This window comes from Poecilia reticulata, chromosome 7, assembly GCF_904066995.2.
Source record: "Poecilia reticulata chromosome 7, P_reticulata-male-v2, whole genome shotgun sequence".
Classification (NCBI taxonomy): Eukaryota; Metazoa; Chordata; class Actinopteri; order Cyprinodontiformes; family Poeciliidae; genus Poecilia; species Poecilia reticulata.
This window is the reverse complement of record NC_088836.1, coordinates 29960335-29984508: the sequence shown is the minus strand read 5'-3', so window position 1 is coordinate 29984508 and position 24174 is coordinate 29960335. Positions and strand designations below refer to the sequence as shown.

Below are 24174 nucleotides of genomic sequence, written 5' to 3'. Positions count from 1 at the left end.
ATCACTTGGACAGATGAAGTGGAGCTCATTCATCCATCCATCTGTTTCTAGTTTCTGCAGCCTCATGATCGTGTTTGTTGTTGCAAGGGGTGAGCTGGAGAATATCCCAGCAGTCAAAGGACAAGAGGCAGGGTTCACCATGGAGAGGTTGCCAACCCGTATCAGAAAAAACATGGAGACAAACAACCAGGCATGGTTAATAAGATTTAGATGCAAAATAATCAAGCACTTCCAATCAGTGTCAGTTACAGTTTAGAAAAGTTAATAATTTGGGCTAATTTTACAGCAACTGGACCTGTGAAGCTCGGTGCCGATTTTTAATAAACGTGTGTCAAAAGTGGTAAAGCTAATGAGTCATAACATGAAGCTAGCCGCATTTCCGTTACAAATGTGCACAAAACTTTGTCAATCTTCGTCTAATGTCAAAAAACACAATTTTGCTTGTGCGGTGTTTCCATTAAGTAAGAAATGCAGTAACAAATCACACGTGAATAAGTCTATTCACGCGTCATCCTCCTGTCACTTCCTGTCATCTTCTTCATCATTTCCCCCAGTAGTAACATTCGGTTGTTGATCACATGATTTGTGTGATGCGACAAATGTTTCCATTAAAGTTTTGCAGAATACAGTAATTTTGATACGGCCGAAAAACCACCTTATCCTAGCATGCACATTTTTTTAAATAAAATTTTTTTTTGTTTTTTTCCCCCAAATTATCTTCATAATTCCAATTTGCAGCGGGAAATAGTAACGGAGAGTATCAGAAGTGAACATTTATGAACAGCAGTATGGGTTCATGCTAAGAAAAATCTATTTTTGCTTTTAAAACTGCAGTACATAACTTTTATATCTTATTTCAGATCCCAGAGCCTGTCAAGAATGCTCAGGCTAGTTAGGATGGCAGATTAACGGTTTTCCTTGTTTCTTTGCCATTGGCACATTAAACAGCGCGTACACAAGGTTGATTATTCCTAAAAAGAGTTTCTACAAACGATCAACTCATGAAGTGCTTTGTTTTTTCAGTGCTTCATCTTGGTTTAGTTTTAATCTAATAAATGCGTATAGTTAGCATTAGTATAGCTAGCATTAGTATTGTAATCAAAATTTGCAAGAACTGTTAAATGAAGGCTTGGTTTGTAGACTCATATTTTTGTTCTACTTTACTGGTGAAATACCAATAAACATCTAAATAACTTGTAGCAAATTAGATTTTATTGCCCTGAATTGGTTTTCTGACCACATGCATGGTTTCCTGTAACAGTTTGACTTTTATTCTGTTGATGGAATATTCCACACAGGTTTTGACAAAATATAAATGACTTTTATAACCCTCTAACATCTCTTTGTACAGTTTAGACATCATAAATGAGTATTTTTTTTGTCTCTTCTCATATGACTTCTGTTTTTTTGTTCAAATCACCCCACAAACTTTTATTCACTCTCGTTGCATTTATGTTGTAAATTTTCCTTTCAAACCTGAACGTTTCAGTTCAATGTGCCAAAAAGGTACAGAAAAACGAGATCCCATCAGAAAGTTCTGCCACGGTTCAAGAATTTTTAATAGTATTTGCACAGGGACTGTTTGTTCAAGGCTGAGATTGTTGTTTGCATTTCAGTTTGACTGATGAAAAGAGGCAGCGTAAGCAGTGACTCAGCATTTTCCCACTCTCTGACTCCAACATTATTCACCAAGATGTTTTGTCTATTAATATATAATCAAATAGGTGCAGTTAAGCCTAGAATTGTTCACACTTCTGGGAGATTTAGGTTGGACACTCGGTAACATATTAAGGTGTGGATTAATGATGGCAATCGACAAAATGTAAAGTTTATTGCTTGTTTGGCGACTGTATGACAAACGGATGGGTAGTAAATGACGTGTTGATAATGTCACATGATGGATGGATGGAAAAAGAAAGCTTGATGGCTTGATTGTACAGATTGATGGACGGATACAATAATGGAACAGGAAATACGTTCTATGGTTCACTAATTTCCACGTTTATGTCTCAAATCTTTCTAAGATTTATCTTTAAGTTTCAGATTTATCTTTTAGCAATTTTTTTTACTTGTGGAGATCAGAAATGTCCTTGTGGTTTGTAGAATTTTTTTCAAATTAATCTCAAAATTTCAGAAGTTTTTTTAATGAATTTTTCACTTTTAGAGCTCAGACTTGTTTTTTGTAAAATATTTCTAAAAATAAAGTTTTTATTTGTATTTTGAAACTCGGAAATGTTTTTTTGTAGAATATTTCTGAGATTAATCTCAACATTTCTGAGTTTTTTTCTTTAAAAAAATTCTACTTCTGAAACCAAGAAATTTCCTTGTCAAATATTTCTGAGAAATTTTTAGATTAATCTGACATTTTCTATGAAAAAAGAAAAAATTTCTGAAATTAATCTCAATATTTTTCTTTCTCAGAAATGTCCCTTGTTTTTTGTAGAATATTTCTGAGAAATGTTTAGATTAATATCAGAAATTTTCATAAGAAACATGAACATTTCCGTGATTAATCTAAAAATGTCTATGTTTTGGAAAAAAATCCTCCTTTTTTTCTATCTATAATTTCCCTTATAGCCCGTCGTAACAGTTTGTTTTTGAATAAATATCCAATCGTGATATTTCTAATTCCCACTTTTCCAGACTGCGGAACCTGACGGGGTTTCCTGCTCGGAGTTTCACGTCACCGCTTCATGTTGTTTTGATGTCTGCCTGAAAAAAGCCGTAGAACATAAAAGATATAACAAAGGCTCCCCCTCCTCTCCCCTCCTCTCCTCTCCTCTTCTCTCCACCAGAAGAAACGAAGTGCGTTTCATCGTTGCGTGGCGTGGATTTGGCTCCAGCCCACAGGAGGAGCGGGAGCCCCCACAGCCTCGCTCTGATTGGCTCACACAAGACTAAACTCCATTTTGGAAAAACAGCTGTTTGAAGGCGCAAGCTTTTCCCGTTTCTCACTGATGCTTTCGTGAGAGAAGAAAACCCTCCGCAGACGCTTTCTTCCTCCTCCGCCACCGGAGGTTCCGAACCGCCGCGCTCCCGGGTTTCGGCCCTTCTCTACGGGGGGAGCTATTGTGATTTTGTCCGACTGCCAGGAAACTTAACTCGAGATCCATGGTGTTAAATTTCCATTGTAACAAGTGGATAACAGGAGGCGACCCGACCAAGGTGAGTGCAGCGAGGAAAAATGAAATGTTTATGCGTTTATGTGAGAAGTGGGCATCCATCCGCAGGGAGCTGCGGAGTCACGAATCAAGCGCGTCCACTTTGATTTTACTAAGGCATTTTCCGAGGCAGCCCGAGCCTCCAGTCAGCCGGAGACAATAACATCTGAGACGCACGCTGCATACAAACGACCAGCCTCTCCTCTGGGTCAGCCTGGGCTCAGCTACTTCATCTTTCCTGGTCATATTTACGCGTTTCTGTCGAAGGCGATCGAGTGGATCCATTAATGTGAGCGCTTGTGTTTTGTGTGGGTTCCGTTTTAGAAAGCTTGGCATGCCTGTTCCTCCTACACATGAGCGCTTTGAAATCCTCCTCTTCCTTTTCTCATCAACTAGCCTCATCCTTTTCCGTCAATGCACCACGCTGCCGTCCATTCTCCCCTCCCCCTATCCCGTAAACCCTCATCAACTTCGGTTTCCTCACTCCTGATGACCCGTGGAAGCGCTGCATGCCGCGGTCAGGTGGTGGAGTTCACGGCTCCTCTGCAGCGCGGAGCTCCGGGGAAGGTTTGGGCTGGGAGGCTACGGAGAGGGGGAAGGCTGGTGATCAGAGCTCTGCGTCCAACCAAACATCCATCCGTCCATCCATCCATTCATCAGAGCTCTGCGTCCAACCAAACATCCATCCGTCCATCCATCCATTCATCAGAGCTCTGCGTCCAACCAAACATCCATCCGTCCATCCATCCATTCATCAGAGCTCTGCGTCCAACCAAACATCCATCCGTCCATCCATCCATTCATCAGAGCTCTGCGTCCAACCAAACATCCATCCGTCCATCCATCCATTCATCAGAGCTCTGCGTCCAACCAAACATCCATCCGTCCATCCATCCATTCATCAGAGCTCTGCGTCCAACCAAACATCCATCCGTCCATCCATCCATTCATCAGAGCTCTGCGTCCAACCAAACATCCATCCGTCCATCCATCCATTCATCAGAGCTCTGCGTCCAACCAAACATCCATCCGTCCATCCATCCATTCATCAGAGCTCTGCGTCCAACCAAACATCCATCCGTCCATCCATCCATTCATCAGAGCTCTGCGTCCAACCAAACATCCATCCGTCCATCCATCCATTCATCAGAGCTCTGCGTCCAACCAAACATCCATCCGTCCATCCATCCATTCATCAGAGCTCTGCGTCCAACCAAACATCCATCCGTCCATCCATCCATTCATCAGAGCTCTGCGTCCAACCAAACATCCATCCGTCCATCCATCCATTCATCAGAGCTCTGCGTCCAACCAAACATCCATCCGTCCATCCATCCATTCATCAGAGCTCTGCGTCCAACCAAACATCCATCCGTCCATCCATCCATTCATCAGAGCTCTGCGTCCAACCAAACATCCATCCGTCCATCCATCCATTCATCAGAGCTCTGCGTCCAACCAAACATCCATCCGTCCATCCATCCATTCATCAGAGCTCTGCGTCCAACCAAACATCCATCCGTCCATCCATCCATTCATCAGAGCTCTGCGTCCAACCAAACATCCATCCGTCCATCCATCCATTCATCAGAGCTCTGCGTCCAACCAAACATCCATCCGTCCATCCATCCATTCATCAGAGCTCTGCGTCCAACCAAACATCCATCCGTCCATCCATCCATTCATCAGAGCTCTGCGTCCAACCAAACATCCATCCGTCCATCCATCCATTCATCAGAGCTCTGCGTCCAACCAAACATCCATCCGTCCATCCATCCATTCATCAGAGCTCTGCGTCCAACCAAACATCCATCCGTCCATCCATCCATTCATCAGAGCTCTGCGTCCAACCAAACATCCATCCGTCCATCCATCCATTCATCAGAGCTCTGCGTCCAACCAAACATCCATCCGTCCATCCATCCATTCATCAGAGCTCTGCGTCCAACCAAACATCCATCCGTCCATCCATCCATTCATCAGAGCTCTGCGTCCAACCAAACATCCATCCGTCCATCCATCCATTCATCAGAGCTCTGCGTCCAACCAAACATCCATCCGTCCATCCATCCATTCATCAGAGCTCTGCGTCCAACCAAACATCCATCCGTCCATCCATCCATTCATCAGAGCTCTGCGTCCAACCAAACATCCATCCGTCCATCCATCCATTCATCAGAGCTCTGCGTCCAACCAAACATCCATCCATCCATTCATCAGAGCTCTGCGTCCAACCAAACATCCATCCATCCATTCATCAGAGCTCTGCGTCCAACCAAACATCCATCCATCCATTCATCAGAGCTCTGCGTCCAACCAAACATCCATCCATCCATTCATCAGAGCTCTGCGTCCAACCAAACATCCATCCATCCATTCATCAGAGCTCTGCGTCCAACCAAACATCCATCCATCCATTCATCAGAGCTCTGCGTCCAACCAAACATCCATCCATCCATTCATCAGAGCTCTGCGTCCAACCAAACATCCATCCATCCATTCATCAGAGCTCTGCGTCCAACCAAACATCCATCCATCCATTCATCAGAGCTCTGCGTCCAACCAAACATCCATCCATCCATTCATCAGAGCTCTGCGTCCAACCAAACATCCATCCATCCATTCATCAGAGCTCTGCGTCCAACCAAACATCCATCCATCCATTCATCAGAGCTCTGCGTCCAACCAAACATCCATCCATCCATTCATCAGAGCTCTGCGTCCAACCAAACATCCATCCATCCATTCATCAGAGCTCTGCGTCCAACCAAACATCCATCCATCCATTCATCAGAGCTCTGCGTCCAACCAAACATCCATCCATCCATTCATCAGAGCTCTGCGTCCAACCAAACATCCATCCGTCCATTCATCAGAGCTCTGCGTCCAACCAAACATCCATCCGTCCATTCATCAGAGCTCTGCGTCCAACCAAACATCCATCCGTCCATTCATCAGAGCTCTGCGTCCAACCAAACATCCATCCGTCCATTCATCAGAGCTCTGCGTCCAACCAAACATCCATCCGTCCATTCATCAGAGCTCTGCGTCCAACCAAACATCCATCCGTCCATTCATCAGAGCTCTGCGTCCAACCAAACATCCATCCGTCCATTCATCAGAGCTCTGCGTCCAACCAAACATCCATCCTCCATTCATCAGAGCTCTGCGTCCAACCAAACATCCATCCATCCATTCATCAGAGCTCTGCGTCCAACCAACATCCATCCCATCAGAGCTCTGCGTCCAACCAATCCTCCATCCATCCATCCGTCCATCCATCCATCCATCCATCCATCCATCCATCCATCAGAGCTCTGCGTCCAACCAAACATCAATCCAAAACCATTCGTTCATCAAAACCCATCCATCTATCAGAGCTCTGCGTCCAACCAAACATCCATCCGTCCATCCATCCATCCATCAGAGCTCTGCGTCCAACCAAACATCCATCCGTCCATCCATCCATCCATCAGAGCTCTGCGTCCAACCAAACATCCATCCATCCATTCATCAGAGCTCTGCGTCCAACCAAACATCCCTCCGTCCATCCATCCATCCATCCATCCATCCATCCATCCATCCATCCATCCATCCATCCATCCATCCATCCATCCATCCATCCATCAGAGCTCTGCGTCCAACCAAACATCAATCCAAAACCATTCGTTCATCAAAACCCATCCATCTATCAGAGCTCTGCGTCCAACCAAACATCCATCCGTCCATCCATCCATCCATCAGAGCTCTGCGTCCAACCAAACATCCATCCATCCATCCATCAGAGCTCTGCGTCCAACCAAACATCCATCCAAACCCATTCGTCCATCAAAACCCATCCATCCATCAGAGCTCTGCGTCCAACCAAACATCCATCCAAAACCATTCGTCCATCAAAACCCATCCATCCATCAGAGCTCTGCGTCCAACCAAACATCCATCCAAAACCATTCGTCCATCAAAACCCATCCATCCATCAGAGCTCTGCGTCCAACCAAACATCCATCCAAAACCATTCGTCCATCAAAACCCATCCATCCATCAGAGCTCTGCGTCCAACCAAACATCCATCCATCCATCAGAGCTCTGCGTCCAACCAAACATCCATCCAAACCCATTCGTCCATCAAAACCCATCCATCCATCAGACCTCTGCGTCCAACCAAACCCATCCATCCATCCATCCATCCAACTGTGTTCTTACACAATAATCAACCATTCCTGTTTTGTAAATTAAACTTTGCTGTGCTAAAGCAGAGATCTGTTCTTCCATAACTTTTACTTGTAGATGTTTGCCGTTATCAGAGGATGACAACAACAGTTCAGGAACTGGATGTTGAATGTGATTAAGGCACAGCAGCAGGACCCCCCACTTTGTGAGAGTGTGTGTGTGTGTGTGTGTGATGGTGGGCAAGTGCCAGTGTTACTGGGCATGTACTGGTGGAAATAAACACTGGCTCCTTGCCTGCTTGTGGTGGCTTGTTTCACTGTTGACTAAGACAAAGAAGAACTCCCAGAGCGTCAAGCGCACTGAGCTACCTAAATATGAGCGGTGTTTGTGATGAGGCAGAAATAACACGGCTTTGCTCTGTTGCCCTACACCAGAACAATCGGTTAACTGTCACACAGGTGCTGGGAAACGGAGATGCAGCTTGTCCTAACAGGCAAAGGCTTAGCGAAATGTTTTAAAACTCTACACACATGTACATATTTGGCATAGTTTTCTTTTTTTCCTGTCAGTGTGAAAGACAAAAGGAACTACTGTTTCTAGGCCAACGATTAAAAATACAACATGATGAAGCCAAACTAGGTTAATAAGCAGGCCTGAAACTGATTTAATGTACAGTTTTCCTCCTAATGAGGGGACTTCCTAAACCAAATACATGTTTTAATGAGTCGACAACAACAACAAACACTTCACCGCCAAATAAAAAAAAATCTGAAAATATAAACTCCCTGAGGGCATTTTTAAATCCTAATGCAATTTATCACTTTATTTGTTATTTATCAATATTTAACACTCTGTATGCTGCCTTTAAAATACTAAAGGGAGCAAATTGGCTGAAGTAGTTTTTAAGTCTATCTTAAGGTTCATATTAATGCCTCCCAGCAGTTTAGTTATTTTTGTCATTTTATCTTTATAGAGTACATGTGATGGACTTAAAGTTTTATCACGATACCATGTGATACTATAACGATAAAAGTGAAAACAAAAACTATTTATTGCCTTTTTTAAATAACAGTGCATAGCCCTACAAACACAAATAGGGCTGTTGAAAAACAAGTGAGATATCATTAAATTGTAACTGCATTTAATCATATTTTCAAATTTATTGGTATTTATTGATGCTTTCATTGAAAAGTGAAAAAAATAATCTCAATACGACAAGTCAAAATCATTATCATGATGAGAAATGTATTGCGATAAATGATAAACGATCTAATAAATGAGTACAACTGAGTATAATAAGACTTCACTGAAGGTCATCTCATAACGATAACCTTCACTGTATTTTGGTTTTAGTAAATTAAGGCTATTAAACTGGATTGTTCAGGTTCCTAAATATAAATAACTGCAGATCCATGTCTGAGTAAAAATACCTGTATATCACTGTGTTAACACAAAAATAGGAAACAAAGTAAAACATGAGTACATTTTTCCTGCAATAGCAGCTTTTTATATGCAAAAATAATGACCTGATTATTCCTGATGTAGCATCCATACCATTAATTTATTGTAATTTTGGATTCCAAGACTTTTTAGTACAAAACAACTAAATTTAGCATCAGTAATCAGGGTAATTAGCTGGGCTACGGCTGCTAATTAACAGTCATGGTATTCACAGAGTGACGACTGTAGTTGATAGACATCATTATATTTTAATAAGGGTGACGGTGACGCTTCGGAGACTCGTGACTGGTTGGGTTTATTGAACAGGAACTGTTTCCAAACGGCCGAGTTAATATTTGTTGCATGTCGGAGAAGATGTAGTAGCCCTCTGACCAGCAGTGCCCAGCAACAGGTGGAGGAGGGGCAGCACTATGATCCATGCACAACCAGAATTAATCCATATTAATTTACTAAAAGGGGCAGTTTTGCTCCAGAACAACATATAGCAATAAATCCGGATTATAAGGCGTACTGCCGTTTTTCGATAAAATTGAGGTGCGCCTTATAGTCCGGAAAATACGGTAACTCCATATCAATCTGTTGCTTTTCACTGGATAAAATGAAACAAACTGTTTTCAGTGAAAGAAGATGAATCCAATCTAACTTTTAACAAAATTTGTTCAGAAATGGACTTTTAGTTTGAACTTATCGGGTGTATTTTTCAAATAAAATAACCTTCTGCCTGTAAAGGGTGCTGCAGTATTTATGTAAGGAGTTTAAAACTCTAGTATTATTACAACTCTATCATTTTTAGTTTTTTAAAAATATTTTTTTAAATTCATGTTTTAAAATTTAATATGCATCTGTTAATAAGCAATTACTTGGTAACAGAAAGACTAGAATACTATTATTTATTAATTTATGTATTTATTAGTCTAAATAAATCGAATAGCCGAAGTGAGAAGGCTTCTAAATAGTAAAAATAATCCAGTAAATGTATATATTTTTTTATTATTATTTCTTTTCCTACTTATCTGAAAATATTTATGTTTAGATCCATTTTTATCTCACTCTATTTTTATATCCCTAGGTCAATTTATTTCCAGTTCAGGGCAGATATTACCTTTTTGTTTAGCAGAAAGATTACATGTCAGAGGGGATTAGGTCACCTGATGAATTTAAGATTAAATTTGGCACAGTTTGTTCTCTCTGAGGTCAGATGTGCTTTTCTGTGGAGCAGCTCCGCGCCGCCTCACCTCATCTCTTTGGTCGTTGCCAAACATAGCCTGCTGTCTGTCAGAATGGCTAAAGGTGCTGGAGAGCGGCCAGAAACAACCCTGCCACCAAAGAGATCATGCCAAGGTCATGCCCTGCTGACCTTGGACTGAGCCCTGCAGAGCCTCCTTCAGTCGGTGCAAAACGCGGCAGGCATTCAGGCAGGAGGAACGGCTCAGCCTCTGCCAATGAGATTACACACGCTGATGATTTGACAGTCATGAAATCTTGTCCTCGGGTTCTTTTCGTTACGCATCCCCTTAAACTGGGATGCCATTTTTTTTCTCAGAAAGCGGTTAGAAACCTGAGTAATCGGGTCACAGCGGTGCTGTTGCGATCATCAGCAGCGCTGAAACGCGTTTTACTCGATCTGTAAAACGCTAGAAACTAGAACCACAAACTGAGACGACAGTTTAATGTGGGTTTGTTGGTTCATTACTGGCCATCAGGTTGTCTTCCCTCTGTGTCCTGTTGGTTTATTGCTGGTTATTTTGGCCTTAAATGGAAATCTTAGCAGCCACTTTTTTTTTTTTTTTTTTTCTGCGTTGTGGACAGAACATGACATTCTTGAGCTAAAAATAGCCGTCCATTCTCAAAAATTAGCTCAGATGCCTTGTAGATTTCCTTCACAACCCAAAGAGCGTATTTAAGAGTCGAACATTGTGTGCACACACAACGGTGAAGCAGAGTTTTAATGCTGTGCTTTCGCTCCTCTCGGTCTATTTCCGCCCGCTTTGCTCTGTATAATCATTGCTCTGATGTGTACATACTTTGCTCTTGGGGGATTTGTCAGTTCAACTGTCTTAACCTCTCTCCAACGACATGTTTCTGCTTTTTCCCCCCCTTTTTTTTTTTTTATTGGTGGGGCCTCTGAGCGTCTCAGATTTTAGCTTCCCAACTTCCCCATAAGGAGAAAATGAGCGCCATCGCCCCGGCCTTAACTGTCTCATGTGACAGATGGAAAGATCCAGTCAATCTGTTCTGCTGCAGACCAAGAATCTGCTTCATGTTCTACATTTTGGCTGCATAATTCAACCCTTTCATGAATGTTTTCCCTAGAAAATCCATCAGGTTGCAGATGAAGCTAAACATATTGCTGGTTAAAAGGAGGATTCAGACATTTTTTGAGACTAATACGGTTGTTTTTGTGTCTTAAATCTAACGTGTTTATGTAAAGTTTTGGTTTAATTGCAGCTTTTAGTGTGTTGTTCTTTCAACAAATGGCCTTTTTTTTCTTAGTCTGTTTCCTCCAGTTAACGATTAATCAATTTATAAATAGGTTCAACAATCGATTAATCACAATTGATGCAGTTAATCGTCTCCGCCTTACAGATTATAATGCACCTAATTCATGAAATAAATAGAAGCTGAACTCATCAGAAGTTTATCCTCTTGGACTTTAAGAGTTTTTCATGTTGAGGTGAATAAAACTTCCTCGTTGCAGACGGTGTGTCTGCATAGCATAGCATGACGTCAAGTCATGCTAATATGGGATTATTTCTGCAACCTTTGGATTTGCGTAAATTTTGCTGCGTTACCTAATAAGTGTGGTTTGTTGCACATGTAAAATAACTTGTTTGCAGCCTGTCAAGGTAACACATTTTGGTGAATGATAAATTGCCCCAGAATTTATTGTGATAATCAATAACATGGTTGATTTGACACCATTTTCAAGCAATATTAAGGTAATAATGGCATAATGATGCAACAACACATTATCAAAGATGAATAAACTTTAAATTCTGCACTGCAAATACACAAAATCTTATCAAGTAATTTTGGTTTAGTTTCTGGTGTAAATATCTTAGCATGCTTGAAATAAGACAAAATAATTTAAAGCAACTTTTCAGCAAGATATAGTCTTTGTTTTAAGTAAATAATTCCTTAGTATTGATGAAAAAGTACTTGTTTAATTGGCAGATAATTTATAATTTCTTGTTATAAGTGAAATTAAGTCTTGCAGAAAAGCTACATGAGTTATTTTAGTCTTATTTCAAGTTGCCTAAGATATATAAATTAAACCTGACATATTTGGTAAGATGTTGTGTTTTTGCAGTGTAATGAACATTTATCACTGGAACTGAAAGATGTTTTAAATATCTAAAATAACCAAACGGAAACGATAAATAAAAGGAATTATGAAGTCTCTAAGCAAAATTATACTTCATAAAAAGAGTTAATTGACACCAAAGCACCAGACTGAAGACTTTCATCATGCGGTTTTTGGTAGAAAGAGAAAAGAGAAAAACGATAACTCATGCAAATTAAAATTATTTAGCTCGTTTTAATTTATCCTTCTATTAATTGAGTTATTACTTATGGCGAGACGCCTAATTGTTCCACCTTTTTCCTGTCAGGAACCTCAGATTTAAACTGACTCTCATCCCTTCACACTCAGTGAACTGCAGGCTGTTTGTTTGTTTGTTTGTTTTCCCCTGAAGTTATCTAAAAGGACAACAGGGGAAAAGTCTGACTGTGACAGAATGTTCTTTCTGGAATGTGCAATCCAGATAAATTTACATGTCGCCACACGTTTGTTTTTAGGATTATGCTGCAAAGTCGACTTGGCTTCCTTTGGCTTTATACCAACTGAAATGAATCGTGTTGCTTTGTAATTAGGACCGACTTATTATCAATTTGATTGGATCAAAATGTGTCGGTATTGGAATGAATCTGATTGATCTGAATTGAATTTGTACGCTCTGCTCGTACCTCGAGTTTTCAGGAACTCTCCCAAAGAGCAGAGCAATGACTGCTGTGACCTGCTTCAGTGCCACTCATTGTGTGAGTTGGACTCCATCCCTTGCTGAGAAAATCACTCAAAAGGTAGATGAACACAATCAATGATTGGCACTTCAGCAGCTTAGCCAGCAGGAGGGCATGTTGGGCCACCGGAGCCCACCTGAGCAGTCAACAGTTCAAAAAAGATTTAGGTGGATCAGGGCGGAGTGGGCCTGTCGCAACAAAAGAAGAGTAAAACATCGATTAATCATTTGATAAATTAAAACAAAGTCAACAACTTCAATTTGTATGATTTATTGTTTTCCTCTTTTCGCTCTCGATGTACCAAAAATTGGATGAGGCGTCTTCAGGAAAATTCTGTTCACAGAGATATCATAGTTCATTTTATCTTGAATTTTTAAAATGCCTTCCTGTTCCAGTGTTAAATATTCATTAGATTTTAAAGTTTGATCTTTGAGAATGTATTCGTTCATTATTATGCATATTATATTTCTCGAAACTGGTCTCAAAACAACAGGATTAAAGTTTATCGCAATAACTTCTGGGATAATTTATCGTCTTATTTACAAAAGCCCTAATACGCCGTCGTAGCTCTCAGCCATTTTAATGTGGGGGCGTAAACGTTGAGTTTGGGGGCGTGGCCAGCAGCAGCTTATCTGGATTTAAAGTGACGGAGCCCTAAAACAACTCATTCTGAAAGGAGCTCAAAATAGGCAGAAAATCTTATATTCTGAGAATGATTTTCTACAGAGAATGTAATTTTGAATAGCCCACAAAACCAATCCTAACCTGTTAAAGGAAGCATAATGGGTCACATTCATGAATTGAAGAGTTAAATCCTTAAAATAATCGATTTTAAAGAGGCGCCTTTTCTGGATCTGACCAGGTGAAACCAATGCAAATGAGCTTGCATGTAATAATGAGTCCCACACATAATAACTTCTCAAATTCACAGCTTCCCTTAGCTTATTAAAGCTTCATGGCAAGCCTCGACACAGCTGTCCTCTTACATTAGAACTGCTATGACTCATTTTCACTGCTCCTCTAACACAGTTTCTGGCAGCTGCAGCTGTTTCCACCAGAAAACCTCAGAAAATCTCTCGGCTCGCTACCTGCTACTTGCCAAACAGCTGACAGAAGCAGTTAGAGGCTACCTGGTGAACACAGGGTGCATTTATCTGCCGGAGAACCAGACATTTCCCCTCAGGGGGAAAAAATGAGAAGGTCCAAGTCTCGTTGATGCAACATCGCCCTAGATGAGTTATTGTGATAATGGTCATCCAGCCATTGATTTTTTTTATTTTTACACTTGAGTAATGATTGCAAAGTCAAAGAGGTACAGTGCATCCATGAGGTGAAGGATGAGATGTAGAGTGGAAACCACTAAAATAATAAGAATAACTAAAATCTGCAAACCTGACTTAGCACTTAGCACAGATGCTAACAACCGACATAAATGCCGCTCCTGGATTGGCTGCTTTGTAATCCAGAGCCAGTAGCATGTCATGTAGCTTCTTTGGTATATTTAGCTCGTAAAACCGAAAATTCTTGACTTTTTTTAAGGTAAAAAATGTCATTTTTCTACAGAATATCTGAGCTTAATCTAATGTTAGAAATTAGATTAAAAAAACTTGCTTATGAATTTTTTTTGACTGAAATTTAGCATCTTTTTTTTCTATCTATAATGTAAGCTGTCATAGCAAACAGATGCACAATTTTACAACTGTATATCTTTGAAAAGCGGAAGTGGAGCCTCCTGCACAACTAACAAGAACACAGCAAGTGGCTTCTGGATGGCAAGTCTACAACAAAACTTTGTCTTTTCCAGCAGCCATTGTATAGCACATACAGCGGTAAAACGAGCTGACCAAAGGTGCTGGAGTTCCACTTAGGTTGCTAGGTAACGGGCTGGGTAAGGCTAGGGTTGCTAGGTAACGGGTGACAAACATTCCGGAGGACGAACATTAACGTGTTGCAAAAAAATTGCTTGGTGCCTTTTTTTTTTTTTAAGCGTTTGGGTTTTTTTTTTTTTAGAAGCAGTAGAAACCCAAATGGAAGTACAAAAACATGTCAAATGTGAATTTTGCATTAAAGGTCCCCTTTAAGAAACCATCCATCAGCTTTGACCAGTTTGGGATCAGGAGGCTGTTTATTTGGCGACCTCAATCCCAAATACAGCCGTCCCTGAAGGTCCAGCAGGGTCACAGCGCCCTGAACCATATATGGAGTTAGGAATCTACTCTGCTGCAAATCTGCATTGTTTTTACTCTCTCAAACTGTGTGATGATAAACTAAAATTAAGCACACCACAATCCCCTTTTCTTCCTGCTAAAGATGAAAACATATATTACGCCCAGAGGGATTGTGTGCATCATAGCCTGAAGGGAATTTCAAGCTTTGGTTTCCCACTCCTGCCTAGACTTGGCACCATAAACAGTATTTTAAGCTGGGATAGGCTGCGGGATTGCTGGACGGTTTCACCAAATAGCAATAAATTTTCCTCTGTTTTTCTGCATCAGACTAGCAGACTTTGTAGGTTGATTAAATGAATTCACACAATGTCATTTTAAATGTGTTGTGCAAGGGGAATTTTAATCAAGACTTCTCTATTATGAATAGCTTGTCATCAAAGTGAACCAGCTTGTCCCGTTTTAGCCCAACAGGTTATTGAAAAGATGATTTGATGGCCGTCTCTCGTCATGAAAAATGAAAATGAGCTTCAATTATTTTAGATGACACATTTAAAGCTCCACGTGTCGCGATCAAAGAGGTGAAGTCGGTGAGCTGTGAACGCAGCGAGACGGAAACATCCGGGACAGCTAAAAAGAAAAAAGGACAAAATGGTTCTCCGTCGTTTGACATGATGTCTGCTTCACTGCCAGTTTGATTTAAAATGCTTCAGTCAGTCAACCAGGGATTTCATCAGTTTTCTCTTAATCAGTTATGATCAGAGTTTGGATTTTGAAAAAAAGTTTTTGTCTGTAAACATGGATTTTTTTGATTCACTTTGTTTTGACTATAATGAGAATCAGAACATTGAAGGATGTGGTTTGATGCATAAATGGGGATATTCTTGTAAGACATTCATTTTTTGTGTCAATGCTGTCGTCTTTAAAAAAAACAACAAACTTGCAGCAATTTTGTTAAATGTTTTTATGCATTTTCAGTTGATTGTTGAATTAAAATGATGTTTACACAAATGAGTTGCATATCATAGATCAGTAGAGATTTAACGCCACAGAAGTCACATGCATGATCAACAACTGGATCTTACTACTGGCAGAAACGGCAAAAAAGATAACAGGAAGTAGTGGTAAGAAGATGGTGCGCCATGTTTTTAACAAAAGCTACTCGCGTATGATTTTTAATTGCATTTCCAAAGGCAAAATTGTCTGTTTTCAACATTAGTGGAATATCAACAAAGTTTTGCCCACATTTATAATGGAAACATAGCTTAGTGGCAGATTTTTAAAGTGTTGTCTTCGCTAATGAATTGCTGTTTCATCTGCAAAATTCAGAAGTTAAGGTCAGTATTTGGTGTAAACATGGCTGCCCTGATCCATCCTGAATTATATTAATAGTTTGGCAACTAGTACCGTCTGTAAAAGATGCTAAAATGTTGGACGTTTTAGTTTTTACACATTTAAATTAAAAATGTTTTACCTGGCAGATTTAAACTCATTGATGAACATTTGCTTTTTGATTATGCTGCTTTACACTGCACATTCAATTTCAGTGATAAATAGCTTTTTATCACTTCCCAGCAAAAATGATATATTTTTTTCTCATTATCAAACCTTTGGCAAAGGGACATATTTTCGTATGCAGTTGGAACTTAATGTTTGTGGAGAAAAACACAGATTTACACGACACTAATTATGTCAGAGCCTCTTTAATCAACTGTTTTCTAATGGTTTTAGCTCTTCACCCACTGATTTGATATAATATTGCTAATTGGTCTCAATCAACTTAAGTAGCACTCTGGTAAGAGTGTAAAACACTTAATATATCATGTTTAAATGTATTCAGTTTGCATATTTATACTTTCAAGCACTTTTGGCTTGAATTTATTGGATCATTTTGATGCTTTGACACTTTAATCCCTCAGCTTGCCTCTTCCTGCCCAGTTTGGAACCTGTTCCAGTTTGTCATGAATCTTCTGAGGTACAGCAGGATGCATACTGGCTGCTTCTGCTCCTTCTTTCTTTTCCGTTTTGATTAGCTTGTGAGTGAGGGTCACATGTGCTTCGTGCCACATGACGCCTCCATCCTCTCTACTGACTTGTGGGAGAAAAATGTGACGGAGGGTTTGCTCTGCGGAAACGCAGCAGAAGTTCTCTTTAGGTTGGAGTTGTGGTTGGAGATTGAAAAACAAGAAGCGGCTACAGAAGCAGGTTGTAGCCGAGAGCGGTAGGCCACGATCTAATTACATGTTCTGCTCCAAGCTGCCTTAATAACCGAGTGCTGCTCTGATGCTGAAGGAGGGAATTTTGTTTATGGAGCGCTTAAAAAAGTAATGCAAACAGTGGAGCCTGTGAAGGAATATGTCCATATTTAGCAAGCACAATAAACATGCATTCCTCCTCTGCCGCCCTCATCCTCAACTCTTCTTTTTTTTTTTCCCATCACTTCCTTGTCCTCATGCGCTTTCTGACCTTTCCCCATCCTCTCTTCTCGTCTCCTTCCCTCCTCATCCTCACCTCCAGCTTGTCCTTGCCTCATTGTGTCTTCGCTGGCTTCCAGCGTGTGTGCAGATAGCCTGGGAAAAGATGAGGGCATAAACAAGGCACGCAAACGGAGCACCTGCTTCCTGCCGAGGTCTCGTGTCGCTAAATGTGCGGACGTAAATGTGAACGCTGCAGCAGAATGAGACGAGATGGATTGGACCGTGGGAGGAAAAACACAGACCGGCGCTGCAGCGATCCAGAAAGCCTCTGTGTTGCAGAGATAGAGAAAACATGACGGAGGCTGAGATACCCTGAATAAACAGCTGATTGGGATAATTAAGGCAAATGCTTAGGATCAGGTCTTTGTTATTTTTGTCTGTTTGCCTTCGTAACTGTAGCGGTACGGCTGGACGATTTGGCTGAAAAATGTCTCATCAAATTCAACATTTTGACAATGAAACTTCTTAGTTGTAGTTACTTGATACGCTTTTTTAAAAACATTTTTCTGATTTAAACAACAATCACCAGTTTTATTACTAGCATAAAGAGGTAAATATCGATAAGCTGCTTCACTTTTGATATTGTACAGTAAAATTAGTTTTAAAGTTACATTTTTGATAAGGTTTTTGAAACATTAACACATTTTGCTGGACAATAAATTGCCTGAGAAGTTACCACAATAAACGATAATAATGGTGGTTTAAGACCATTTTCAAGTGAAATATTAATAATGACATGATGATGCAAGAACTCGTTCTCAAAGATGGATAAACTTTAAATTCTAATGAACTGGAAGACATTTTAGATGTAAACATGCATAAAAACAACAGAAACGACAAATACAGTTAATTATGAAAGGAAAACAACTTTCAAAATCGGAACTAAAAGTTGCGATTTTATGTTTTTTATTTTCTCGGCCCACTTGATGTTTGGACGGCGCTGCAGTAAAGGGAACAGTCCTGCTCCCTCCCGGTCTAGCGCTCTCTTAACTCCGGACATAAAGCAGAGTCTGAATATTTTCCACTGGGATGTTCGCTTGCAGCCTCTCCACTTCCTTATTCTGCCTCTTGTAAAGAGTGTGTTCACAACCGGCATAAATTATGTCAGATTCATAAGAAAACAAAAGATTAAACTGTGACTCTGGGATCGTTCGTCTCTTTTATTGCTCAGACTTTGAAGTTGTTTGATTCTCCGTTTTCTGCAGACTTCTTTGTTTCAGTAGAAACACCAAACACACACTAGTTGCTCAAGTTTGGAGTTGGAACGTGTGTCTTTGAGTCCAGCGGAGGCACCTGTTTGTGACTCAGCCGTGAATCACGGGTGGTTAATGAGAATCAATCACACCAGTCTCTCTCACACACACACACACACACACACACACACACACACACACACACACGGAGTGAACGAGGAATTCCCTGTTGCCCGTTGTCTGGTTCGGTCTCGTATGTCTGCTCGTCTGCTGCCTGAATTGATCACAACTTATTTGGAGTCTGGCACACACACACTCTCACACACATTTCCTCCTGTAACTTGACCTTTCCGCCTCTCTGTGTGTGTGTGTGTTTCTGTATCATGTGAAGCTAACGTCAGCTGCCATTGATCGGCCCAGCTGTTGCCAGTTTTTTGCAGCAGGAGCATTGTCTGTCTGTCTCTTTGGTGTTTACTATGTGATCCGGCCATCTGTTGAACGGAAGAGCCGTTTTATCTGCTTAACAGAAACTTAGTGTGTTTGTGTTTTTGTGGCTGGGTTATTTTAGATTCCAGTGTTTGTTTTAAGTTTAAGTGTATCAAACATGCAGTTATTAAAGAGGGACCTGTTATGCGATATTCACATTTTGGACATTTTTCAACTTTTTCAACTTTTCTACTGCCTCTAGAAACAACTTAAGTGCTTAAAAATTGTGCCCACTTGTTTTTTGGTTTCTGTACCGTTTCACTGCAAAAAGACAAAATCTTACCAAGTATTTTTTGTCTAGTTCCTGGAGCAAATATTTTACCAAACCTGGAATAAAACTAAACTAACTTACAAGTAACTTCTTTTTTTTTTTTTTTTCAAGAAATGGAAGCTTTTTTTAAGTAAATAATTCCTTAATATTGATGCAGATTGTTTAAAGTATAACGAGACATTTTTCCCATGTTATAAGTTAATTTATCTGGCAATAGAGCAAGTACTTTTTCATCAATATTAAGGAATTATTTACTTTAAAACAAGCTTCCATATCTTGCTAAAAAGTTGCTTTTAAGTTAGTTTGTCTTATTTCACGTGTAATAAGATATTTGCACTACAAACTAGACCAAAATTACTTGGTAAGATTTTGTGTTTTTGCAGTGAAAACCTCCTGAATGTAACGCCACAAATCGGCGGACACAGCGCTGTTACCTAGCAACCTCACCAAAGCCTAGCCCATTATCCAGCGACCCAAACAGAGCACCAGCACATTTGGTCAGCTAGTTTTACCGCTGTACAATAGCTGCTGGAAAGGGCAGGTGTTTTGTTGTTGACTTACCATCCAGAAACTATATTTGCTGCTTTCTTGTTTGTTGTGAAGGAGGCACCAGTTCTGCTTTTCAAAGCTGTGCAGTTGTATCTGTTTGGAGTCGTTTTCATGTGCGAGTGTAAACGGCGAGTTGGGGGCGTGGTCAGCAGCAGCAGCTTATTTGGATTTAAAGTGAAAAGATGCCCTAAAACAGCTCGAAACGGGTAGAACTGATCAGACTAAAGTATAATTTTATCTAAGAATGATTGTGATAGACTCATCCTAACATGGTCAAGGAAGCATAATAGGTTCCATTTAAAAATGCAAAGCAGTACTGAGTCAGATTGTGTTTTCTGGTGCAGCTGGTTGCTGTTTATCGTTTCAAATAAACAGTCATATACGCTTTTGTGATCACGGTATTTACTGTTTGTTTTTTTTTTTTTACTGGCATCAGATGAGAATACAGCTTTCAACCTGAGGCAACAGTCAAGATTAGCTCCACTTCCTGGAACGTTTTGATCACTGGGAGGTCTCCTGGCAACCAGTGGAGCTGAGCTCAGGCCCAGTTGCAGCCAAGCAGCTCTCAGGCCGGCCAGTTAAAGAGGAAATCTACTGGCTGCATAGAACATAACACGGATTTCAGGCTTTGTGCTGTAAACAGATACTGATCGTTTATATTATGAGTCCTTTGATGTCATAACTGATGTTCGTCAGGACAGAACGACGTAAGAAAAACCTCAGATAATGTTGGTAGTGATATAACTTGCAGTAATTTAACTAATATTTATCGATGGTAACGTGTTTCTGCTTTGGATTCATTGCAAACACAGATCCCAGAAAGTGAGGGTTTGTTATGTTTATGACAATAAAGTTTTATTCTGGCAATGTGTGACATTTAAACAACAACACAGCTTAGTTGTTGTTACTCACCGCCTTTCTAAAACATTTTTCTGTTGCTTTAAACAAACATTACCAATTATTTTGTGGGCATAATGAGCCTGAATATGTTGTAAATGCCAAATTAGCTGCTCTGTATTGCATTTTTTTTGCACTATTGACATTAAAAATAGCAATATTAAGTAACTTCACATTTTTTGATACATTGTGCTGCCCTAATATTTATGATGTAAGCTTTGTGGTGATTAACGTAGGGCTGGACAATATAGCTGGAAAAATATAAGCGTTTCATGTCAGTTGATATTGATAATTTTAGTTTTTTTTGTTTTAAATATAAGAAATACTAGCAAACGTGGCATCTTATCCAAAGTTTTTATTGTTTTTTTTTATTTTTTAAGCAGTTATGAGACACTACTGTGGCAAAATCTGAAACTGCTGCTGCACCCATTACTCAACAGGTTGTTGCTAGGTAACCAAAGAATGAGTGAGTTGCTAGGTAACCAAAGAATGAATGAGCTAACTTAGCTGGCTGTTAGCGGTTGAGTGGCTAAAATCAGCTAAATCTGGTGTTGCTGTAAGCGAACTGGTAACCAACCATCAGATGTTTAAAGTGTTTGTGCTCCTTCGACCCCCTACAGTCGTGTTACGGAACAACAAATGTATCTTTCTTTGCTGCCCATTCAAAGCCCCATTGGCATTAATCTGTGATTAAAATGTAATTGATCCCATTTCTTTTGTCCCCTGCTGGGTTTCATGTCATGGGTCTCCAATGTTACAGAATACACGGTGATGCTTCCGGAAACTGACAGCCAGCTTAGCAGGCCGTTGCTATGGAGTTGCTATGACAACAGTAAATAAGCCGCAAGCTTACAACTAGCTCTCACCTCGTTCCTTTCTAACTTCTAAACAATTTAAGTGCATTACAGCTTAAATATGTCACAACTTTTGAGTTCTCTACTGTGTAACACTAAGATAACCTCGTAGCTCAGACTTGTGGAAACTATGTATTGTTTTACTCGCAACCAAATGTACAAAACAGAAACTCCAGCTCACGATTTTAAACGAGCAAATCGCGGCTTAGCAGAGATGGGAAATAAAGCTTTGCCTCCCGAAGGTTCTGATATTATTACTGCTCTCCATGTTTCTCCAGTTGCGTATGCGCTCAGTCCAGCTGTATAAAGTCATTAAAACCGGACGTTTTGGATCTTGCGGCGTTCCTTAATGTTCATAACATTGTTGACCATTAAAGCTGGTAGATTATTAGTGTTGTGTAGAGACTGTGGCTTATGAAGCAGTCTCTACACATCTGCCTGGAACACATCTCATCTGTGATGGAGGGTTTTCAACTGACTGGTTATGTCAGATTTTATTACTGTAAAGTTAAAGTTTATCTTAACTAAAGATGTCAGCTGAGATGATGGTTTCCTTTCAGTTTTTATTAAGACATTTGACTCTCCTGAACCCAGTTTTAGTTGTTTCTGCGTCTCCTTTGTGCTTTCTCTGCTTGATGCGAGGATTTTATCCTTCCTACACAGACTGATCATCTTCAACACAATCATGGGATGTTTTTCAACATGGCTGTTAAAGAAATAAGAAGGTACTTATTGCTTCAGTTTGGGTCGAATATCTTGTTGCTAGCTGAAAGATAATCAGACATAGTAATTATCCAACGGGAGGCTTGTTTTTTTGTGGTCAAATGTTTCTGAGGAGTTTTTTGTTGCTCCTTTTGTAATTAATGAGCTAACACCACTTTAGCTGATGCTAATGGTATTGGTCAGGCTTCCTATCTCGTGTTCCTCGGATGCTTCATAATCGGAGTGTGAGAGCCAAGTGCGTTCGTTTAGGATGGCAATTATGTGAAAGCACTTTCAGGATTTCTGCAGAGTGAGAAGTGGAGGAAAAATTATAAATCACATCAGCTGGTATCACCCATTAATCCTGGACGTCTGACAGAAGAGAGAAATTTTATGGTCAGAGGTTTTACAGTGGTGATTAGAGGAGAAAGATTCTTTTTATTATTATTTTACTTTTTGAAGTTTTCACTGTTCCTGCCTAAAAAGGCCAACCGCTTCAGGGGGAAAGGCAGCTGTGTGCAAAGATGCAATTCGTCAGGGGAAATTAGGTCTTTACACCCAGTCTGGATCCCAGAAGAAGAGGAAGGATGTGGGGCAAATATACAAGGCACAGCTGAGCAGTTCAGGTTCTTATTTATTCATGAAGGCCGGAGAGAGACAACAATGCTAATCCCGGTGAAGAAATACAGCTAGCTGCCGACCAAACCGTGGCGGCGTCTTCTGACGGAGGTTTGAGAGGCAGCGAACACGAGTGTCTTTAACACTTTGCGCGGCAGGAGGAATGGATTTGCATGAATTTGTCTGAAGTAGTTTGGGTCTGCATGGGGGCTGAAGAGGCGACTACGTTCTCTTTGGTAAGAAAGTGGTTCTGCACACTTTGTTGCATTGTTTCAAAGAGTTGTTGACATTTTTACAAAGTAAATTGTGCTACAATCGACAGTAAATGCTGTATGAAATGTCACAAGCAGAGATGTGTGATGTTCATTGGAGATGCACTGATCCAGTATTAATATCTGTATCGATCCTGATATCGGAGATGTTCTAGATCTAGTATAGGTGGCAATGTACCAGATCCATAAGGGTTGATCTAGTCGGTCTAATTCTATGTTTTGAGCTCTGAGTGATCATGCTTTATTTATTTTAAATTATATTTAACATTCCACTTTAAAAAACTTTTGAAAGAAGGTTTTCTTGCACGTGTGACATATTGTTTTAGTTACCTTCAGTTCTTTATTTACTTTAGATTGACTGTTTTTCTCCTAATTACACTGACTGAACAAATTAAAGTCATGTTGAAGTTATTGTGTATTTAAAGTAATCAAATAAGTTGTAATTCATTACATTCATATCTGTGTTTTTAGTCAATTCGGTTCTGTTTTCTGTTTTGGTATCAGCCAACACTAAACCTCATATCAGTGCTGGAAGTGAAAAATGTGGATCGGTGCTAGTCCTATTGCAATAAGCAATAAATCAATTAATCACATGAAAAATTAAAATAAGTTCAAGAATTTCCATTTGCATGATTGATTGTTTTTCCCCTTCTTTTCTTTCTACCAAAAGCTGGATGATAAAAGTCTTCAGTCTAATCGTTGCATCTCCAATGTTCATTTAAGTACGTAAAACATCAAACTAAAAGTTTAAATTTAGAGATTGACAAATGTTTGTGCTTTTCACCTTTAAAAAAACCCAAACACCTCATCAGCTACATATTATAAATCAAATGAAGGACGAGTGGAAAATTTCAGCTGCAGGTGACTCTCATCCACGT

The 24174-nt window shown here is 40.1% G+C and overlaps 1 protein-coding gene across 2 annotated transcripts in view; it reads left to right on the top strand.

Moving 5' to 3' along the window:
- Positions 1-2812: 2812 nt before the first annotated feature.
- The window catches only part of pkig (protein kinase (cAMP-dependent, catalytic) inhibitor gamma), a 34157-nt gene continuing 12795 nt past the window's right edge, over positions 2813-24174 (top strand). Inside the window, exon 1 of one of the 2 annotated variants that reach the window (XM_008414598.3) lies at positions 2813-3165. Coding sequence is in view for 1 of the 2 variants with exons in the window: in XM_081609276.1 (XP_081465402.1) it covers positions 3449-3450 (2 nt within the window). In the remaining variant the exon portion in view is untranslated. Of the gene's footprint in view, positions 3166-3426; positions 3451-24174 lie in introns of those variants that run through there. The other variant, XM_081609276.1, reaches the window with a different exon arrangement.